At 44.8% G+C, this 18,086-nt stretch overlaps 1 protein-coding gene across 8 annotated transcripts in view; it reads left to right on the top strand.

The window, feature by feature from the left end:
* The window catches only part of PTH1R (parathyroid hormone 1 receptor), a 142,807-nt gene extending 128,372 nt beyond the window's left edge, over positions 1–14,435 (top strand). For all 8 annotated transcript variants that reach the window (XM_068934051.1, XM_009684146.2, XM_009684145.2 and 5 more), the window contains 3 exons: positions 1,196–1,337; positions 2,554–2,595; positions 3,450–14,435. In XM_068934051.1, coding sequence (XP_068790152.1) covers positions 1,196–1,337; positions 2,554–2,595; positions 3,450–3,812 — 547 coding nt within the window. In that variant the 3' untranslated portion in view covers positions 3,813–14,435. The remainder of the gene's footprint in view (positions 1–1,195; positions 1,338–2,553; positions 2,596–3,449) is intronic.
* Positions 14,436–18,086: the final 3,651 nt, after the last annotated feature.

The raw sequence follows: 18,086 nt of genomic DNA, 5'->3' as shown, positions 1-18,086 counted from the left end.
ATTTATTTCCCTCCCGTGCTTTGTAAAGCTTGGTCTATTTGTTAAACCTGCCCTTCAGCTAGTCTTTCAGTGCTTTTGCTGAAATGAAAAAAGATTCCTGACTCTTTGCAGGAAACCTGGCATTTCCTCATTTGTTTTGTTTTCCTCTGTTCTGCCAGCTCTTCTCCCTTGATAACTTAGAATACTTGTAGCATAGTCAGAATTGGACAGAAAAAGTAGATTGCTGAGACACCTCGGCTTCACGAGAGCTCCTCAGGCTTCTCACAGTCTCTCGAGCTGGACTGATCAGCACAAAGCCTGCAGGGATGAGGGCAGAATTAGCTGATCTGCAAACCATGAGCTCATTGCTACCATCTTAATCTGCAAACACAAAAAGTTTCATTTGAAGCAGGAATGGGATTTGGCTGGAGAGCACCTCTCTTTTTTTCTTTTTTTCTTTTTTTCTTTTTTTCTTTTTTTCTTTTTTTCTTTTTTTCTTTTTTTCTTTTTTTCTTTTTTTGTTTTCTGCCATATGAGGTCTTTGATTTGTCCATCTACTTACTTCTCCCTGGCTAAAGTTTGATATTAATTATGGTTTGGGTAGGCCCCGCTCCTCTTAATGTTTTTAACTCCCTTCATGGTTGCCAATCCCTGGATAGAGGAGGTACCAGGTTTTTCTGCTAACAATGTCCGCCCTTCCCAATAACTGCCTGCACTTGGTAACTTGCTGCAGCTCTTGGCAGACGGTTTAATCCCTCAATTAGCTCACTTCCAGGAAAGGCCGGTTCTCTCTGGGACAAACCCAGCCAAGTGCTGGGGGCTGCATTGTACATGCCCTCCTCACCCTGCTGGAGTCTTATGCTGAGATGGAGCTGCTCCTCCAAATAGGGGTTTTCCAGGGGATACGGAAACCCTAAATGTCCCCTAGGACGAGTGACCTATCAGTGTTCTCACCCTGCAGAGGGTTAGACTAGCATATTTTGGGGCATGGACCATGTTAGTTCATGTGCCGCAAGAGGCTCAACAGCTTGAAATTGTGGGTGGACACACTGTCTGGGCAAATGTAAGGTATTCAGGCCGAGCCAGGGGGCTGCGTGAGCCAGAAGAAAATTATATGCGACACACACCCAAGGTGTGAGGTGGACCCACCAGGCTGGAAGGTTCAGTCCATCCCCTAACTTTCTCTGTCTTTCTCTGCCTTTCCTTGTTTACACAGGAAGCTGCTGAAATCTACCCTCGTCCTTATGCCTCTGTTTGGCGTTCACTATATTGTTTTCATGGCTATGCCATACACAGATGTGTCAGGGATTCTTTGGCAAGTTCAAATGCACTATGAAATGCTGTTCAACTCTTTCCAGGTACCGTAACTGTTAAATTAAGGGGGAAAACTATGAGAATTTCAATGCAGAAAAGAGGGAAATTAGAGGGCAAGGTGTTCTCTTTGGAAGCAGAGTTGTTTTTTCAGTATGTCAGATTTCATTCACAAGGTGATTTGACACTATGTTAGCATCGAGCATATTTTACATTTGCAAAACACAAGGTAAAAAAGGGTCAGTGTGCCCAACAAAAAATGTTCCTGTTGAAAGATAACTTGCCCCATAAATTCCCTTCAGATTCAGGCTAGAGTTAAGCTGGTAGAGCTCCACAGAGACATGCTGTTTTAAGTCAGCTTGCTACTTGCTTGTCCCAATTCTGTTTCAGTGCTGTGAATAGATTCCTCAGTTCTGGGTTTGGGTGTAACGCAGATTCAGTTCCAGGACTGGTCCTATAGAAGACACTGCAGGAAAAATTAGCACCTCCATACAAGCTGTGCTTTATAGTCCCTGCACACCCTTCCCTCAGAGATTAACTTTTGACTCACTACCTATCACTGCAGATGCCTGGCATGGATGATGAAAGGCAGACAGCGGGATTGGCCTGATGAAAGTTTAGAGAAAATTTAAGGGAGGTGGGGACCGAGCTTGCATTCACGTGCTTCAGCAGCTCCTGTTGGGTGCCGATGGAATAAAATAACCGCACCCAAATCTGGTTAAAATATTGCCCAACCGAAAGATATGGACGGTTTCCCCATGCCTGAATTCTCTTGCTGGTTCCGCTCAGCCCTTTCTGCTCCATGCGTGGGCTGTCCCAGTTGCAACCAGGGCTGGAAGAGTCCCATCAGGGCCATCTTCCATCCTCCAGTCCTACAGTAGAATCATCCTCATGTAAACCATTGGAAAGGTTTATTGGGTTAGTCATAAACCCACCACTTTCCCAGGCACCCATTTACTGTTTCAGAACTTTGGCAAAAGTTCAGGGAGATGGTGGGGGGCAAACAGATATTTCAGCTAAGCCATGACCCAGAAGATTTGTATAATCTATCTACTTTGTAGACAGTCTGCAGGGAAATGGCTGTGTTCATCTGTCTCTCATGAACTACTGAGCAATGAGAGGTTTCTCACTCATATTATATGCAGCATATTATAAATGTTGTTGATTTCACAGGAACACAGGGATGCTGGGCAGCAGCGTCAGGAAAGTGATACTCAGATGCAGCAAGATTAACACTAATGTGTCGTTTCTTCTCCCTTCCAGGGATTTTTTGTTGCCATCATATACTGTTTTTGCAATGGAGAGGTAAGAGTCATCAGCTTCTTCATTATTTCCCTTCTTTGCTAGATTAATTGCAAATCTTGATGGTTAGGTGGATACACATCAGTGTAAGCCCACTTATTCCAGAGAAGCAACCCTGTTTTGCACTCACTGGAAGATGTGTCAGTCTATGTAGAAATTTCATATGCTCATTTTTGGTCTTACGAGACATCCAGGACAATCTGTCACCATTAAAGGAGCTACTGGAAGTAGCTGCTGGAAAAAGGAAAGAAACTCTTGTTTTACTTTTCCCAGCCCAAGTGTTGCTAAGTGCTGCTTAATTTCTGACCCGTGGCAAGAAGAAAAGTTGCTACCTAATCAGCAAACTCTTGTTTATCTAAGGCTTGTTGACTTTTTCTTGTGTCAAGAGTGACATGCTTTACTTTTCAGGCAGCTCCCAAGTTGTATCTGTTTACTTTAGTTCTTCCTGTAGTTGCAAACTGAAAAACTAGGGGGCCAGCACAAGCGTACTGGGAAAGAGTAAAGCTACTTTCATGGCCCAGCCTGGTTTGACCTAACTTTTATTTTAAGGGGAAATGTAATTACAGATAGGTTGATTAGGGCCTTAAACATAAACCCAAGATGAAATGCATGCCATTTGCGGAATAGATCTTATCTCAACTTTCTCCTTCCTAAATTTCTCCAGTGAAGTCTTCATAGTCTCCATCAGGGCTTTTGTCAGGCTCGAACAGGAATTTACTGTTCCTTCCAGTTTCATCCTCCAGAAAGTGCCTCACCCATTTTGTCTATGGATACTACCTCCTTCTGATGACTCCCTGTGCCTCTTTCCTCCCACTCACCTTCTGCTTCACCCTCTGCTTGTCTCTTCTTTTCTTCAGGTCCAAGCAGAAATAAAGAAGTCATGGAGCAGGTGGACATTAGCACTTGACTTTAAAAGGAAAGCACGAAGTGGGAGCACAACCTACAGTTATGGACCAATGGTTTCCCACACCAGCATCACAAATGTAGCCACAAGAGGGGCACTTGCCCTCCATCTCAATACGAGACTTATACCAGGGACCCTCAATGGACATCGGAATTTGCCAGGTTATGTAAAAAATGGCTCAATTTCTGAAAACTCTATGCCTTCTTCTGGACCAGAGCAGTACAACAAAGATGAGGAGTACCTGAACGGCTCGGGGCTTTATGATGGAGACAGACCCACAGTACTTGTTGAAGAAGAAAGAGAGACAGTGATGTAAAGAGAGGAGGAGGAGAAGAAGCAAAAAGGATGAAAAAGGTTCCTGGAGAGCATTTAGTGGGCAAAAGAATATCAGGCCACGCATTGGATGCCAAGGGTTTCCATACAGTTTCTCTGTTCCGTGGAACAAGAGGTTAAGTTATATGGGGGAAAAAAAGTGAGCCACCAGTGTGGCCAGCTGTTGATCACATACATATACGCAGTGATCTAAGTCTCCTTGGTGTCAAGGGAGGCAGGGCTATCCAGACCTGCGGGCCTTGCTACCTGCCGAACAACAGAGATACTGAGAGTTTGCGAGGGAGGGTTGCACAGCAGCACATGGTCCTTTCACCTCTTGCAGAGCGTTGGCAGCCAAGGAGGAAGAGAGTCTCACCCAGTAGGGCAAGAGTCTAGCGGAAATTGTACAGTGCCATCTTCTTGCAAGGGTACAAGCCACCCTGGGCATCGCTGTCACTGCTTCGGTTTGGTTTGCTCTTTGCTTTTAAAGTCTGTCTGGTAACACACATATAACCCCCAGGGGCCGTAGCTGCCTGCTCATGCAGCCTAGCACACAGCGTGGGCAGCTTGGTACAACCAATCACTTGGGGCATGCTCTTCCCACGGACGATATCATAGTTATTAAAAACACGGTCCTCTGGGGTGGGCAGGACTAACAGATCACAGCTGCTGGATGCAGGCAGAGAACTGATTTCTCCTTTCCCTGACCTGAGCCCCAGTAGCAAGCCAGAAACCAGTGCAATGTTAGGATGGAAAATGTGGTTATCAGAATGTGTGACATTTTCGTTCTTCCAGATTTAGCAGCAGAGAGGGGCCCACCCTGTTTTCTCCAAAGTGAGTTGAGGCAAGGAGGGAAATCAGCAGACCTTCAGCATGTGTGTGCTTGTGTGTGTGTGTGGCTAAAATCAGGATTGCCAACTCAGCCCTCCCTTCTTGTGGACGCTCATGAAAACAACTTTCAGTCATTTTTTAAAATCTTTAAATTGCTTTTCATTTTCCTCTCCAAATTTCCTGTTTCTCACTGGTCCAAACCCTCATGAAGAGAGAGACTCCTTTGGAAGTCTGCCCGTTTCACCCAGAAGCATGATCTGCCAGATACATAGACAGTTTCATGAGATCTGAAGGCCAATTTGCTGAACAAAAGCGTCAGGATTGCTCATGGAGGGTCATCTTCTGAACATCTTTCTAACTTTACCCTTCTTTGTAATTTGGTCATCAAATTAGTCAGACGTGCACACCAGTACACTGGGCCAGATTCTCAGTTGGTGTAAACATGCAGCTTCAACCAAAGTACCAAGCTCGCCAAGGTGTTCAGATAAGGAACCACTATTGTGGTTGCCTCAAAAGGGACGAGCGTAATGAAATGCCTGCTTCCTACAGGAAGGAGAGACCAGGAGTATTTTGTCACTGTGCACAGTTTCCCTGGCTGGTGGTTTTGGCAGGGTGTGCCAAAAGGTCGTTTTCTGACACACTTGGTGTTCTGCAGCATCAAAGAGGTACAGCCCTTGCTGGCTGACAAAGCAGCGCACTGTGTTGAAGCCATTTCACACCAGCTGGGCATCTAGCGATGGGTCCTTGCCAATTTCCAAGCATGATTCAGAACGGCCTGGAGATGGGCAATTAGGAACAGCGACCAAACTTCCTAGTCCAGCACGTGCTACCCCAGCAGAAGGACTCTGAGCCAGCCCGAATCCTCTCTCGAGCCCCTGTCGTAACACTGCTATTCCCTTGCTGCTCTTTAAAAGCCAGCTGCTCATGGTGCTCTTTTTCTTTTCTTTTTCGCAAGTTTCCAGGAGCTGAGGTATTCTTGACCTCACCTGGCTGTTTGTAAATGCAATCGGAAAGAGGCATTGTGTGAGTTTGCAGAAATCCTTTAGAATGTGGTTGGGGTCTATGGGAACATCTAGTCTCCATCCTGATCTTTAGAGCTGGCTGGTGGGTCACACAAACCAGCGCTGCTGAGATGCAGCCAGTCACATGAAACAGCTTTGTCATCTTCTGAGGGCAAATTAAGGTCTAACTTCCCCAAAACTCTGAAGAAGGCCAGGAAAAGCAGTTGGGAGGTTGGCCCTGCTTTCCGAATCCCACATCTTCTTTACATAGTCTCTCAGGTTGGGGCCTAATCCAAAGCCCAATGAAGTCAAGCGAAAAAAAAAACTCCCCTTGACATCTCTGAGTTTTGGGTTGAGACCTGGGAGCGGATGTGGCGGCTGAGAGGCAGACCTCTGTCAGGCACTGAAGCACCTCTCCACCAACTGCAGACTTACCAAACTGGTCTTTAAAAGTCAGTAATTGTTTGCAACGTTTGTTTTCTTGTTTTGTGCAGTTAGAATTAGTCAAAACTCATCCTAACCATTTACCACCAAATGGCAGCTATTGAAAAGTCCAGTTTTCAAAGAATAACCTTTTTCCATGCTCTCATTGTTGTTGTTGCTGTTATTATGAATAATAATGACAGTAAGAACAACAGTACTATAGGGAAGTTAAGTAATCTCGCAAGAGAAGTCAGCTCGAGTGAAAGTTTGGCATGGAGAGCAAGCCAGCTCTGCAGAAGTCTGGGTCAGCCCACTGCTTGCCTTTTCCTCACAGATGCTGGCATGGCCTCTGGAGGGAATCAAAGGGAGCAGAAGCTATCACCAGTTGGCCATCAGAGCATGTACAGCTGCGTTATTTAGCATCCTATGCAGCTGAACTGCCGATGAGAGAGAAGCACATTAAGTATGCTGGCTCTGGCTTTCCCCCTTTCAGAAGTACGTTGTGCTTAAATCCTGCCAAGTAGATGCAATGGCCCTTCTGATTTTCTCACTCAAAGAAATTTCTTAGTATCGTTTCCCTGCTGGAACAAAGCAAAAAAGACCAAAAAAGAACACCAGTGACTCACTCTTTACTTGTGTTTGTTACAGAGAGCTCAAGATTAATAACATGTTTGAAAAATCGCTTAGCAAAATTCAAGGAATTAGCAAAAGCCATAAAATTATTTATAAATAAATACAACACCCCTCATAAATTTAAATGCATTCATCACCGGATTGCTTAGATTAAATGCCTAAAAATTGTTCCGGTTGCTCTAATGTGGACAAAAGTTACATGCACAAGGGATGAACCGGGGGAAGAAATCTTTTCCTGAACATTTCAATAACAAATCATACATAATAGATTATTTTTCTTAGTGTTCATATGCATGAACAACATTTCATGTAAAAATTAGGAAACTGCTAATACCAAAAGCAGGAGAATAAGTCTGCCTTTAAGGCAAGGCAGATTGCACATTTGTCAAAATCTATTCCTACCCTTCCCACGCAGATAACAAAGACTGGAGAGAACTGTTGACTGAGTGTGCAGGCCATGATTTATCAGCTAGCAACCCAAGGACATCCTCTACTGATTTTAGTGAGGAAGGGATCAGACCTGTGTTGTCTTGAAACAGAGGAGGAACTGCAATTTGCAGTTGTGATTTTCCCTGGCGGAGCAAGCAGACTGGTCCTTCTGGCACTTAGCCAAAGCCACTAGATTTGGGGTGTAGTAGCTGTCACTTTTCTCCATCGTCAGGAGATCTTCACATTTCTCAAGGACAGCTCAGCCCCATCAGATCTGACCTGCGGCCTGGGTTACTCTGACTCCCCTGACTGTAGAGACGGATGGAAGGGGGTCTGATGGGAGCTTTGAGACCAAGGCCTGTTTGATTTATTAGTGTGAACGTAGCCCTGAAGACCTCAGAAAACAGGAAAGTGGTGAGGTGAGGATGCATTCCTCTGTGATTCATCTGGTGACTGCTGCAAACCCTGCAGTGGGACAGCTTTCTTTCGTGCCAGTTGTCCAATATGGGACAGAGGAACAGAGAGAGAGATGGCTTTGGAATCAGGGTGCAAAAAGCACATAAGCAAAGAGACTTTCTCAAACTCGCTTCAAGAAGGAGGCAAAGGGTCCAGGGAGTTGGTTGTCTATATTTTTCAAGTTTTCCCTTCTCCGTGGTGTCAGCTTTGTGTCCCTTTTGTTCCCTCCCATGTTGTAAAGTATCTGGAAACACTCAGAAGTCCTACAGACCCTCTTACAGCTCTCTCTTCTTCTCTCAGTCTGCTGGGCTGGCATGAGACAGGCTGTGCACCGTGGCACCCCAGCTGACCGGCTCATTTCGGGAGGAATCTCCTTGCCCATCTTTCTGATGGGTGCTCTCTTCTCCAGCACCACTGAGAAGTTGAGGTTGGGCAGGGAATGCCACTGTCTGGCAGGTTCATCTCAAGGGCTTCTGCCAAGGAGCCCCGTGTCCAGCTCAACACCTTTTCTATTCCCATGTACAGCAATGCAGTCAACTTATCCTTGTGAGCCCTTCCTGTTTTATCTACCTCTTTTCCAGACACAGAACTGTTGATGTTCCTCAGCCTCGTGTTTCCTGAGGGTGAGTTTTGGCAGCATTGTTATTTCACCTTCACATGGATGTGTGCAGATGAAGGTTTTTACACCTTCTGCAAATGGCTTTGCCTTGGTTCAGATGAGATCAGGTCTTTTCTTATCTCTTACAGCATCCTTCAACTTTGTTCTTCTTGCCTGATACAAATTAGAGCCAAATCAGCTGACAAAATTCCCCCAAAATCAAACTCTTCAGTCAGAGATTGGTTTCATTTGTTTGTTTATAGACCATTTGCTGGAAGATGTAGAACAGTGCTGGTAAGAATTTTTCATTTTTTAAACTATGAAAATAATTGTGTGAAGACCTCCAATTTCTACTCCTGTTTATTATTTTGACCAATTTAACAGCTGGCTTAAAAGGTTTTAAATTTCAGAATGTGATGTTTCAAAAATATTAGGAAACCCCAGTTATGAGTTTAGTTTTCTTGCTCTTTCACTGACTGATTTTTCTGCACAGTTTCTGCTTAGAATTCATTGAAAGCTTCAAGCAGGATTACTGAAGATGAGAACTATCACTGTGTCCCTTAACTCAGCTGAATCTCTCTGGTCAATGACTTTTTCACCTGAGATAGGACTGCATGAAATGAGAGAAAGCACTTTAAGTATTGACCTTTAAAGAAGAGGTTGCATGAATCTGTGAAGTCTTTGCATTTGCAACACCGCTTCTTACTGGCACATGCACATATTTTCCAGTTGTTGGTGCCCATGAGTTTGCTGAAGAGCAGTCTGTGCCTTGTCATAAAAAGGCCTGTTGCAGTAACGTGTATTGCGAGGTGTTGCATTGCTTTGCCCTGGATTCTGCAGTTTCCTGACGTTCTCCGTTCTCTGTCCATGGGTAGCATCAGGAGACAGAGTCACTGGCAAAAGGCCATCACTTGTGCTCTGGCAGAAGAGAGGTTTTTCATCAAAAGGCAGCCTGAGTATTGAGGTTTCAGTCAGGGAGCCAAAGAAAGAAGAGCCCAAAACCTTTTGAGACAGAGCAAAACTGAGCTGATTTGTTATTATTCCCTCCTGATGCGAATGAACACCCTCACGGGGCTGATCTGAATTTGATGCCATTTTAGCTGTAAGAGGAAACAAGAGGAAAAAAACCCTGGGGCAGAATGTTCCAACTCCTTGGGGTAAGCTGGAAGGGTTTGGTATCTGCTTCCTCAGCCATATATCCTGTGTCACAAGTAGGCATCGCACTGATGGCTGCAAGCTGTAAACTACTTGGCAGGTCAGGAAGTTCTGTTTCCAAGCCCTAGGCAGGTTAACGTAGATATTCTCTGTGTCCCTTCCCCCCTTATAGGGCCTGCTAGGGGAGAAATCATGTTGCACCCAAAGGCATGTCTAGGGGAATGGACTTTCTTGAATGACTTTCATGCTGGAACAGAGTTGCTGTTTGATTTTTCTGCAGAGTAAGTGTTCTGCAGAGTAAGTGGAGGACATATATGATATCCCTGGCCAGCTACAAAGCTTTTCAAGCATCCAGTGCAACTCTCCAGACAGAGTAGATTTTATATCCCATTCCTCTAGGGTATCTTGAAATGAGAAGAATATTAAATTGTAAAGGAAATGAGTTTGCAAAAGACCCTATAAATAAATTTGCATCATCATTGGCCAGGGCTCCCTGGATTTGCCTGGAAAATATGATGATTCATAAATTGTATAAATAAAAGAAGGAATGTCCCTCTCTGTGGGCATTCATTTGAAAGCAGTTTTCCTATTTTTGCCCATAGAATTGACAGGCTGAACCTACTGGACAACAAAGACTGTTGGGCCAAAATAACATCCTAGTTTGAAGCAGAAAATCCTGCTACCTATATAGAAGTTATTGACTTTATCCTGTTTCACTCAAACCAATTTTTTGGCCTTCCATAAAATCAAAACTCAGGCTTAACTCACTCTTAGCAAAGGCTGGGACAGCAAAAGAAAGCAGAGGTGAATTGTTGGCACTGTAGATGTAGGTTGACACTTTTTTTTCCTAAAAATGCTCAACTGCCTAGAAATATTGAGCTAGAAATCTAGTCTCAGTGGCCTTTCCCTGTGATCCTTGCGTCTCTGCAGGAAATCGCCCAAAGGCCATTGCGAAAGAGCTGGGATGAAGAGACATGCATGGGCACTCCACCTCTGCCTGAGCACAGCCAGCTTTCGGTCTCCAGCAAAGCTCAGAAATGTCAAGCGCAGCTAAATCAAAACCAGCAGTCTTGTGCTGAAAGTCTTAGCCAAAAACATTGCTAATGTGCTTCACCTGGCTGTTAGCCCCAAGTTATCAATTTCAAGACTCGTGATAGACAAAGGATCTTCTCATCATCGTGCTTCTTTATTTAGTGATGGTCTCTTTGGTCTGTAAGTTGTTCTGGAGATTTAAGAGCAGGGTTTTCCTACTGAGAGTCCAGCAGTTTCAGCTGGTCTTTTTGCAGGTTAGCAGACTCTCCCACGTACCTCATTCACCTGTAGCACTGGGTGAAGCACTAGGCTGCGTGACAGCCCAGAAGTACAGAGGAGATAGGACCAGCAATGAGATCTCTGAGGCTTCTGTTCCCAGTGGGTAGAAGGCCAGGTGAAGGACATCAGCAAGGCAGACACACACATACCCCATATCTATCCCAGACTCAGGTTGGTTGGAGTATCTTCTCTGCACTTATCTTTCTTTTTCCAAATTGGCCCTACAAAACAATCCCCAAAAACCTATAAAAAGAACTCTGTTATTAAAAGACAATCTCAACTCTTCAATATAAAACCAATCCAGAGTATCAGAATGGGAACATGATATGCTTGGATCAGCTGCATAATACTTTAGTCACACACTACCTATCACGTTGGCTTCAGAGAGCAGGTATCCTGGTAGAGAGGAAACGCTGCTGTGCAAAACAGTCTTTAGCTTTGGTGAATTTATGAGGAAAGGGCACAGAGCATGAGAAAAGGACCTGCTGCCTTTAAGCCACACTTATGAATGATTATAAACAATAAATCAATAATTATAAGTTATTCTTTGTTTATTTCATCAGGTTTTAGTGAGCGCTCTGATGGTTTCTGCATAGTGTCTGGCTTTCTGATTTCTCTGGAGCGGAAGGAGTTGTCTGTGATGGACAGAACAGATATAATAATCAGATGGAGTCATTCAAAGCTGGTCTCTGAGGCAGGGCAGTTAGAAACAAACCTGAGGTTGTTTTTACATTCATTGGCAGAAGGCAGGAGCTACTCCGCTGAAGTTGAAGTTAACTAGGTCTAATGCCAGGACAAAACAGATATGACTGTTAAGGACTCATGTGCAATTTGCATAATGGAATTAAAATAAAGCTTCCAGCTCTAGCTACAGAAATGTTCTGCAGAGAATTAGAGACGGGGCTTCCTGTTTGGGATTAAATAGAAGGACACCCAAGGCAGCATCCATCACATAAAACAATCCCATTTTATCTATTCTTGTCCAGATTAGTCTTTTCTCCTCACTACCATGCGCTGTGGCCATTCAACCATACTCAGCTATTTCAAATAGTAAGGATTTTTCTTAGCCTCCTTCTTTTTTTTCTTTTTTTCTGTCCTATTTGGATGCGAACTAAGATCCTCCAAGTTTCCTTGCTGGCTCCCAGGTTTGAGCAAGCCCCACAGTTTACAAAGTTCAAGATAATATCTCAACATTTTGCCAGGATTTGGGAGGCAAGGAGGAAGAAGAATGTGAGAAGCTAATGCAAGTCACGGGGGAGCATTAAAATAAAAATCAAACAAGGTTCCTGTGAAACCTTTCCCACAGACGAGGGAAAGGTTTGCAAATCTTGGCACAGCACTTCAGCCTCAAACTGAACTTGCTCATGTTTTATCTCATAGAAGAGCCTGAGTCATTCAGGATGACCTGCAAAGCTCAAGCAATGCCTTTCTGCTGGCTTGAGAGGGTTTGGGATTCAAGCTGGTACCCAGCTATTAAATATCCTTGTTTCCAGAGCAAGGGCTGCCGATGTCAATAGCCAAAGTTCGATGCACCGATCTGCTTAGGTGTTTTATGTGTCCTTCTCTAGGTTGATAAACCAGTGCCGCTCCAGGGCACACGAGCACAACTGTGCCCTGAGTTGCCTTTCCATCTGTGGCACGTCGTAGCTACTGCACCCATCCAGGGCTGCCAGCTGCCTGAATGTGTGTCTTGATAGCATTCAGTACTGATGGGCAGCAGCACGGTTTTGTAAGTAAGTGAGCCAAAAGGCAGTATTTTCAAGAACAGAGTGCAAAAGGTTTGTCCGAATTGAGAATGGATTTGCAAGACTCCACTGAGGCAGGGCAGGGCTGGAAATCAGCTCCAAGTCTGGCTAAGAGCACAGGGAGCAGGAACAAAAGAAAAAATTAAGGAATAGCTGCTCCAGACGAATATTAGTAGTTAGGGAGTCTTAAAATCTGGCTATTTTTCAGGCAGGCCTCCCTGTCCAGCACAGATTTGACAGAGGTGGACTCTAATACACAACTAAGCTCTCTTCTAAACAGAGGCTGTCTTGAAAAACCAAATGAGGGTTTTAATAAAGTCCATACAACTTTCTCTTCTTCTTCATCCACACTGGCACTTTTTTCCTTCCTTTTCTTGCCAGATAAAAAGGGGCACATTAGAGCAACCGCAGCATGAGAACCTGGGATTCAGATACCTTTCTCTTGGTTCCCGCAGAGCAGCTTCTCCCCGTGACTGCAGCAATTGGCAATTGTTTTGCTGGCATATGAACTGAGGAATTTGATGGCATTTGATTATCTTCCTGAGACCGAGGGTTAATCATTCTGGGCTAGCGATGGGGAGTACAACAGCATAGATGTGTTGGCATCAATTTGGGATGAAATCCTGACCCATGAAAACTGTCACCAAAATGTCTATTGATTTCCATGGAGTGGCATTCACATATAAATTCTGAAAAGGAGAAGGATAATGATTCAGACAACTAACCTCACGCTCCCTCCATCCCCAAAACCTTTTTTTCCCGTATTTTCCAGGGTGGCTCTTTGTCTTTGAAAAATAGCACTATAGGACCAGAAAGTAGAGACAAAAAGGGAGAAGACGCTCTGAACGGCAGTCTCCTCTTCTGAAATGCTTCATGAGTGACAAAGTTATGGCTTTCATATTGGGGTCAGCTTCTAGATGTGGCAATTTAGGACACGATAGATGTTTGGTTAAGAGAAGGCGTGGGATTAAAATGTTTGAGGTGAATGGGAGTAGTTACCGTCCACTGCATTTCCAAATGCCTGGGCCTACCTCCTCCAAAATACAGCTACAATGTCCATGTGGAAGGCTGCTTAAAAAAAAAAATCAAATGAAGGACATTCTCCAAACAGTGCAAAAGTTAGGTAAAGCAGAAGAGGCTAAAACAGCAGAGGCTTCTGCAAAAACAGAAGAGGAAAACAATGACTTCACCAAGAAAGCAGCATCTATTTAAATCAGAGCATTATGATAGGCATGAGCCCTTCTAAATATGGATCTAGATGTTTCCTGCCAGGCTGTGCTTTTACCTTTTTATTTTCCTCTGTCTAAATTAAGCACTCTTCCTTGAGGGCTCTAGGGGAGGACGAACAAGAGGTCACTTGCTATTACAGGGGAAATATCTCAAAGGATAGGTTTTGTGAGGCAGAGCTTGCAGTGGTGGAAAGTCATTTATTTGGTGGCAGGAGAGGTGTAGTCAAGCACCGTAATCCTACCCTGTTTCTCAGCCCATCTCCATGTTCGGATACACTACGCCAACCTCTTGCCATTTTCATGAGTCGGGGACATGCACAAAGAGACAGACCTGCTGCTAAAACTCCTTGCTTCTTCTCAGCAGCTTCAGGGTGACTAAGTCATTCATGACGGTCACCAGAAGTGAGGAGGTCTGGGCATTAGAGAAAACATCCAGCCAGTCCCAGTGGTCTGCTAGGCTCTGTCCAGCGAATCTGCTTTCAGGGTATTGGCTCCTTTTGTTCTAGTCTGAGCAGAGGGAAAGGAGCCGGGGTGTATTCTTTCCCCTCCCACCCGAGTGCTTTCATTGAAGTGTTTTTAAGACCTTGCTTCACTTCAGAAGAGGGACAAAACTGAAAAACTGAAGGATAAAACTGTGATTTCTTTCTGTGTGTTATGGGGACATTACCTTGTGTGCGTCGTCAAGCAGGCGTTTGGTTTACATTCCTCCACTTCGGCTTTCTGTATGGACCAAAGTAACGAGCGAAAAACGACAAACCACAGGTATATGTAAAAAGGGAATTAAAATAAAAAGAAACCTTTATTGATTCTCACAAACTGACAAACATTTATTTTGTGTCATTCCCTGCCTATGGGCCTCAGTGCTTCCAGATGCATTCAGGGCACTCTTAGATGAGCACGGGTTACACATTCCTATGGGTCCATGAGGAAGGGGCTTCATGAGATCCTCCCACCCATTAAGGGTACAGAAGGATAATAGTGAGCCATGCTGCTAGCATGTCTCAGGCAGTTCCCTGGGGAGACCTTACACAGGTGGCTTAAATAACCCGGTTGACTTTGTAGTTTTCGGGAGAGCTAGGAACAAAACCAGTTACTTCACATCTCTGCCTCCTTCTGGATGGTAGCTTCTGGAGACATGCTAATTCAACTGCTGAAAAACGTCTCCCATGCAAACTGTTTAGCTCTAAGTGCGTCAAAAGAATTAAGCTGATTTACAGCAGCTGAAGTATAAGGCCATTGCTCTAAGAGTCAGCGTGTCAGTGTTTAGTCATGGCATTTATTTTGGTGAAACGTTATGCTTTGCACACAGGAGGAAGAACTGGGCAAAAAAGCTCCTTTCCCCTCCATTCAGCATGTCGCATATCCTCTGTGCATGGTGTATCACCTCCCCAGCAGCATTTGCACTCCAGCAATACTTTCAGAAAAACGCCACGCTGCTCGTGCAGGCGTGCTGACGTTCCCAGCCTGGCTGACCAGCCAGCGACTACAGAGGAAATACGGAGTAACCGCTTCTGCTTTTTTAGATGGATGAACATTGAATGATTGGCCTGATTTCAAAAAGTGCTCAGTCCCAGCAGCAAGGAGTGGGAACGCTGCTGACCAAAGGCAGTTGCACAAACACCTGTTCCAGATGGAGCTCCATGGGTTTGGCCTGTGACTGAGATGGGTTACTATACAGATTGAGTGTCTTGATCCCACTTGATAATTTCCAGGATACAGAAACCTAGGACAGCAAACTTCATCCCAGTTGCTGTCTCGCTTACAAACAAGTAACGCTAAACTGGCATCCCAGATTTCCTTATCCTTTCAAGTGAAACCCAATAACAGCAAGAACACCTTGGGAAGAACACCCATATCACAGAAGGTGTTCACCCTTACAGGCTTCCTCAAATTTATGCAAGGGTTTGTCTACAGTGCCACGACAGCGTGATTTGGTGTCAGACCTGCTCCCGACGCCCATCCCATTCCCAGTTTCTACATACGAGCAAGCTCTGCTCGCAGATATAAATCTGAACTCTGAAGCTCCCGAGAGACAGGCTAGGTATAGCCCAAACCTTTGCTTTCAGCCAAGCTTTCATTTACCTAGATGGATATAAGAGGAGGGCTGAGCACATGGAAGCTCATCCACCTCCAGATGTCCTGGCCTCAGTTCTTTCCAAGCACAGCGTGGAGGATTTGAGCCCCAGTACAAGCAGGTAAACAGCCAGCCGTACAGATAAAGTTGCTTGTGTATTGCAGTTCAGCAAGTCTAAGCCTGCCCCTCATCTCACATTAAAACTGAGTTTTCCCAACTTCATTTGCATTAACTTTCACTGGAGTAAGAGGGTGCGAGACATATCTCTGGCCCTGCCCCTACATGTCGACTGGAGAATGCAATAGATAATTGCAGACAGAAAGTGATGCAGTGAGAAAAGGCCAAACGGACAAACCGCCCCTTCCTCTCTAGCCCACATCCCTGTCCCAAAGTGTGGTGCCCTCTTTGTTCTATTGTTCTGCTAATGTGGTTGCGGTGGCTATTTTGAAGGATGCTCTCATGCCACCTGATACACTCACGGTATCGATGTCGTGAGGGGCGCCTCATTCCACTCACAGCAATGTGATGCTGTTGTCGAGCAAGGCACAAACAATGCAGGGCGCTTCCCTGGATCGCTGCCCTCAGAGAGCACTAGATCTTTAACTAGGCGTGAGTAAATGCCGCTCTTCGTGAGTATGAAACGTAATCACACTAAAATCTAATCTTGCAGGGACTTTTACTGAATGTCACGCCCACTTGCTAGTCTGCTCAGTACTTTCAAGCTCTCCTTGGGCCTCAGCTCATTCCCCCTATTGCTCTCCCTATCTCCAAAAAAAATTATTTATTCCAAAATTAAATGGCTTGGCGAATTCCACACCTAAGTTCTCAATTTTCGTTATGCATGAAATCATCTTATTACGTTATTATGTTACGCTGAAATTAATGGTGGCTCTTCCCTCCTGCAGTCCTACCTCAGATCAAGGCCTTCCCTCTGCTGCAAACAAACTGTGTACGTTAAACCAGCTGCCACCTACTGCCTGCATCACTCGCACATCGGTGCTTCCACAGCACTCAGTTGCTTTCTTCCCAGGCACCGTCAGCCAGACCAAGTGTGACTTTATGCACACCCCACAGGCTTCTGGGCAAGCCTGTGTAACAGGCTTACTACGTTGGGCTGCTAATGGGCAGCATCATTAATGCTAATGGGTGAAGTCAGGATAGCATAGCTGTAAATCCCATGCTGATTGTATGGAGGATAACTAATTAGGCAGGATAATCTTGCCCATGAAGCAGAAAGGAGCATAACCAGCAGAGTGGGAAGTTTTCCCGCAATGGACTGGTGGTGCAAAGAGCTGGGGGAGCAGAGGTGGGCTAGATGCATTCTGCCTTGAGGGGCAGCCAACCATAAACGTGATCTTCTCCTAGTGAGCACCTAAGCATATCCCTAGCTTGAACATCTTCTGTTTTCAGGGGGAGCTTGCAGTGCTAAAGGAAAAAACTTTGCCTCTGCCCAGCCAGGGGTAGTCACTGAATGTGTTCAAGAATGAGATGAACCATTCTACCCCCATCAATGCTGAAGAATAGTGAGAGAATATAGAAGTGCCACTGTTGAGATGGTTTCTCCCCTTCAACTCTTTTCTTCACTTTGAACCAACGGTTCAACCCAGCTTGGGACAGATTAGACCTCAAATGCCCTTAAATGCAGTCTAGGTGAATCTGGGAAGGGAGATAGGGATACTGAATCAAAGAGAGCTAAACGAGAGATCTAGATTGACATAAAAACATGCCCTTTTTTTTCCCATGAGAAGTAGGACTCTCAGTTTGCAGCTGGCTGAGCAATTGGCAGTTGCAAATCACTTTGGTCTTCTCTCAAAGAACAAAAGCTGCAAAGAATTTTCCGTTTCTCTGTGCTACACTGAATGCCACAAAGATTAACAAGTAATATTAGCTCCACTGAAGTACCTTCATCTGCTCATGGAAAATAGAGGACATTTAAGCAGCCAAACTTTGAGCAAGAAAAAGAAATTAAACCCAAACTATGTCTGTTTGGAAGCAATACCCCTTTGGAGAAGAGGAAGGATTGATAGCTGCCAAAGTGCTAACAGCTGTTTTTTATATGCACCACTATATAAATTGTCTGTAGGAGGAACACTGCATGCAACAATGGTAGATGATTTATTTGAAGCGGCAGGTGTATCGCAAGCTGCATTTCAAGCTGTATTGTGTGCATGTGTGTGGGCAAGAGGGTTCATCAAGTGGTGAATTGTGGCCACCTATGCAGTAGGATGTAGCCAGTGCTCCGAGCTAATTAGTCTCAGTGAGTATCTGGAGCATACATACCGGTCCCAGTGCTGGAATTTCTCACGTAATGTTTGCTGAATATGCCTTATGGCCTGACTGGGAGACAGCAAAGTGTCAAAATCACCATCGTAAAGTAGGAACTTGAAACTCAT

This window comes from Struthio camelus, chromosome 2, assembly GCF_040807025.1.
Source record: "Struthio camelus isolate bStrCam1 chromosome 2, bStrCam1.hap1, whole genome shotgun sequence".
NCBI classification, from domain to species: domain Eukaryota; kingdom Metazoa; phylum Chordata; class Aves; order Struthioniformes; family Struthionidae; genus Struthio; species Struthio camelus.
The sequence above is the reverse complement of the archived record's forward strand: the minus strand, read 5'-3'. Positions and strand labels throughout refer to the sequence as shown.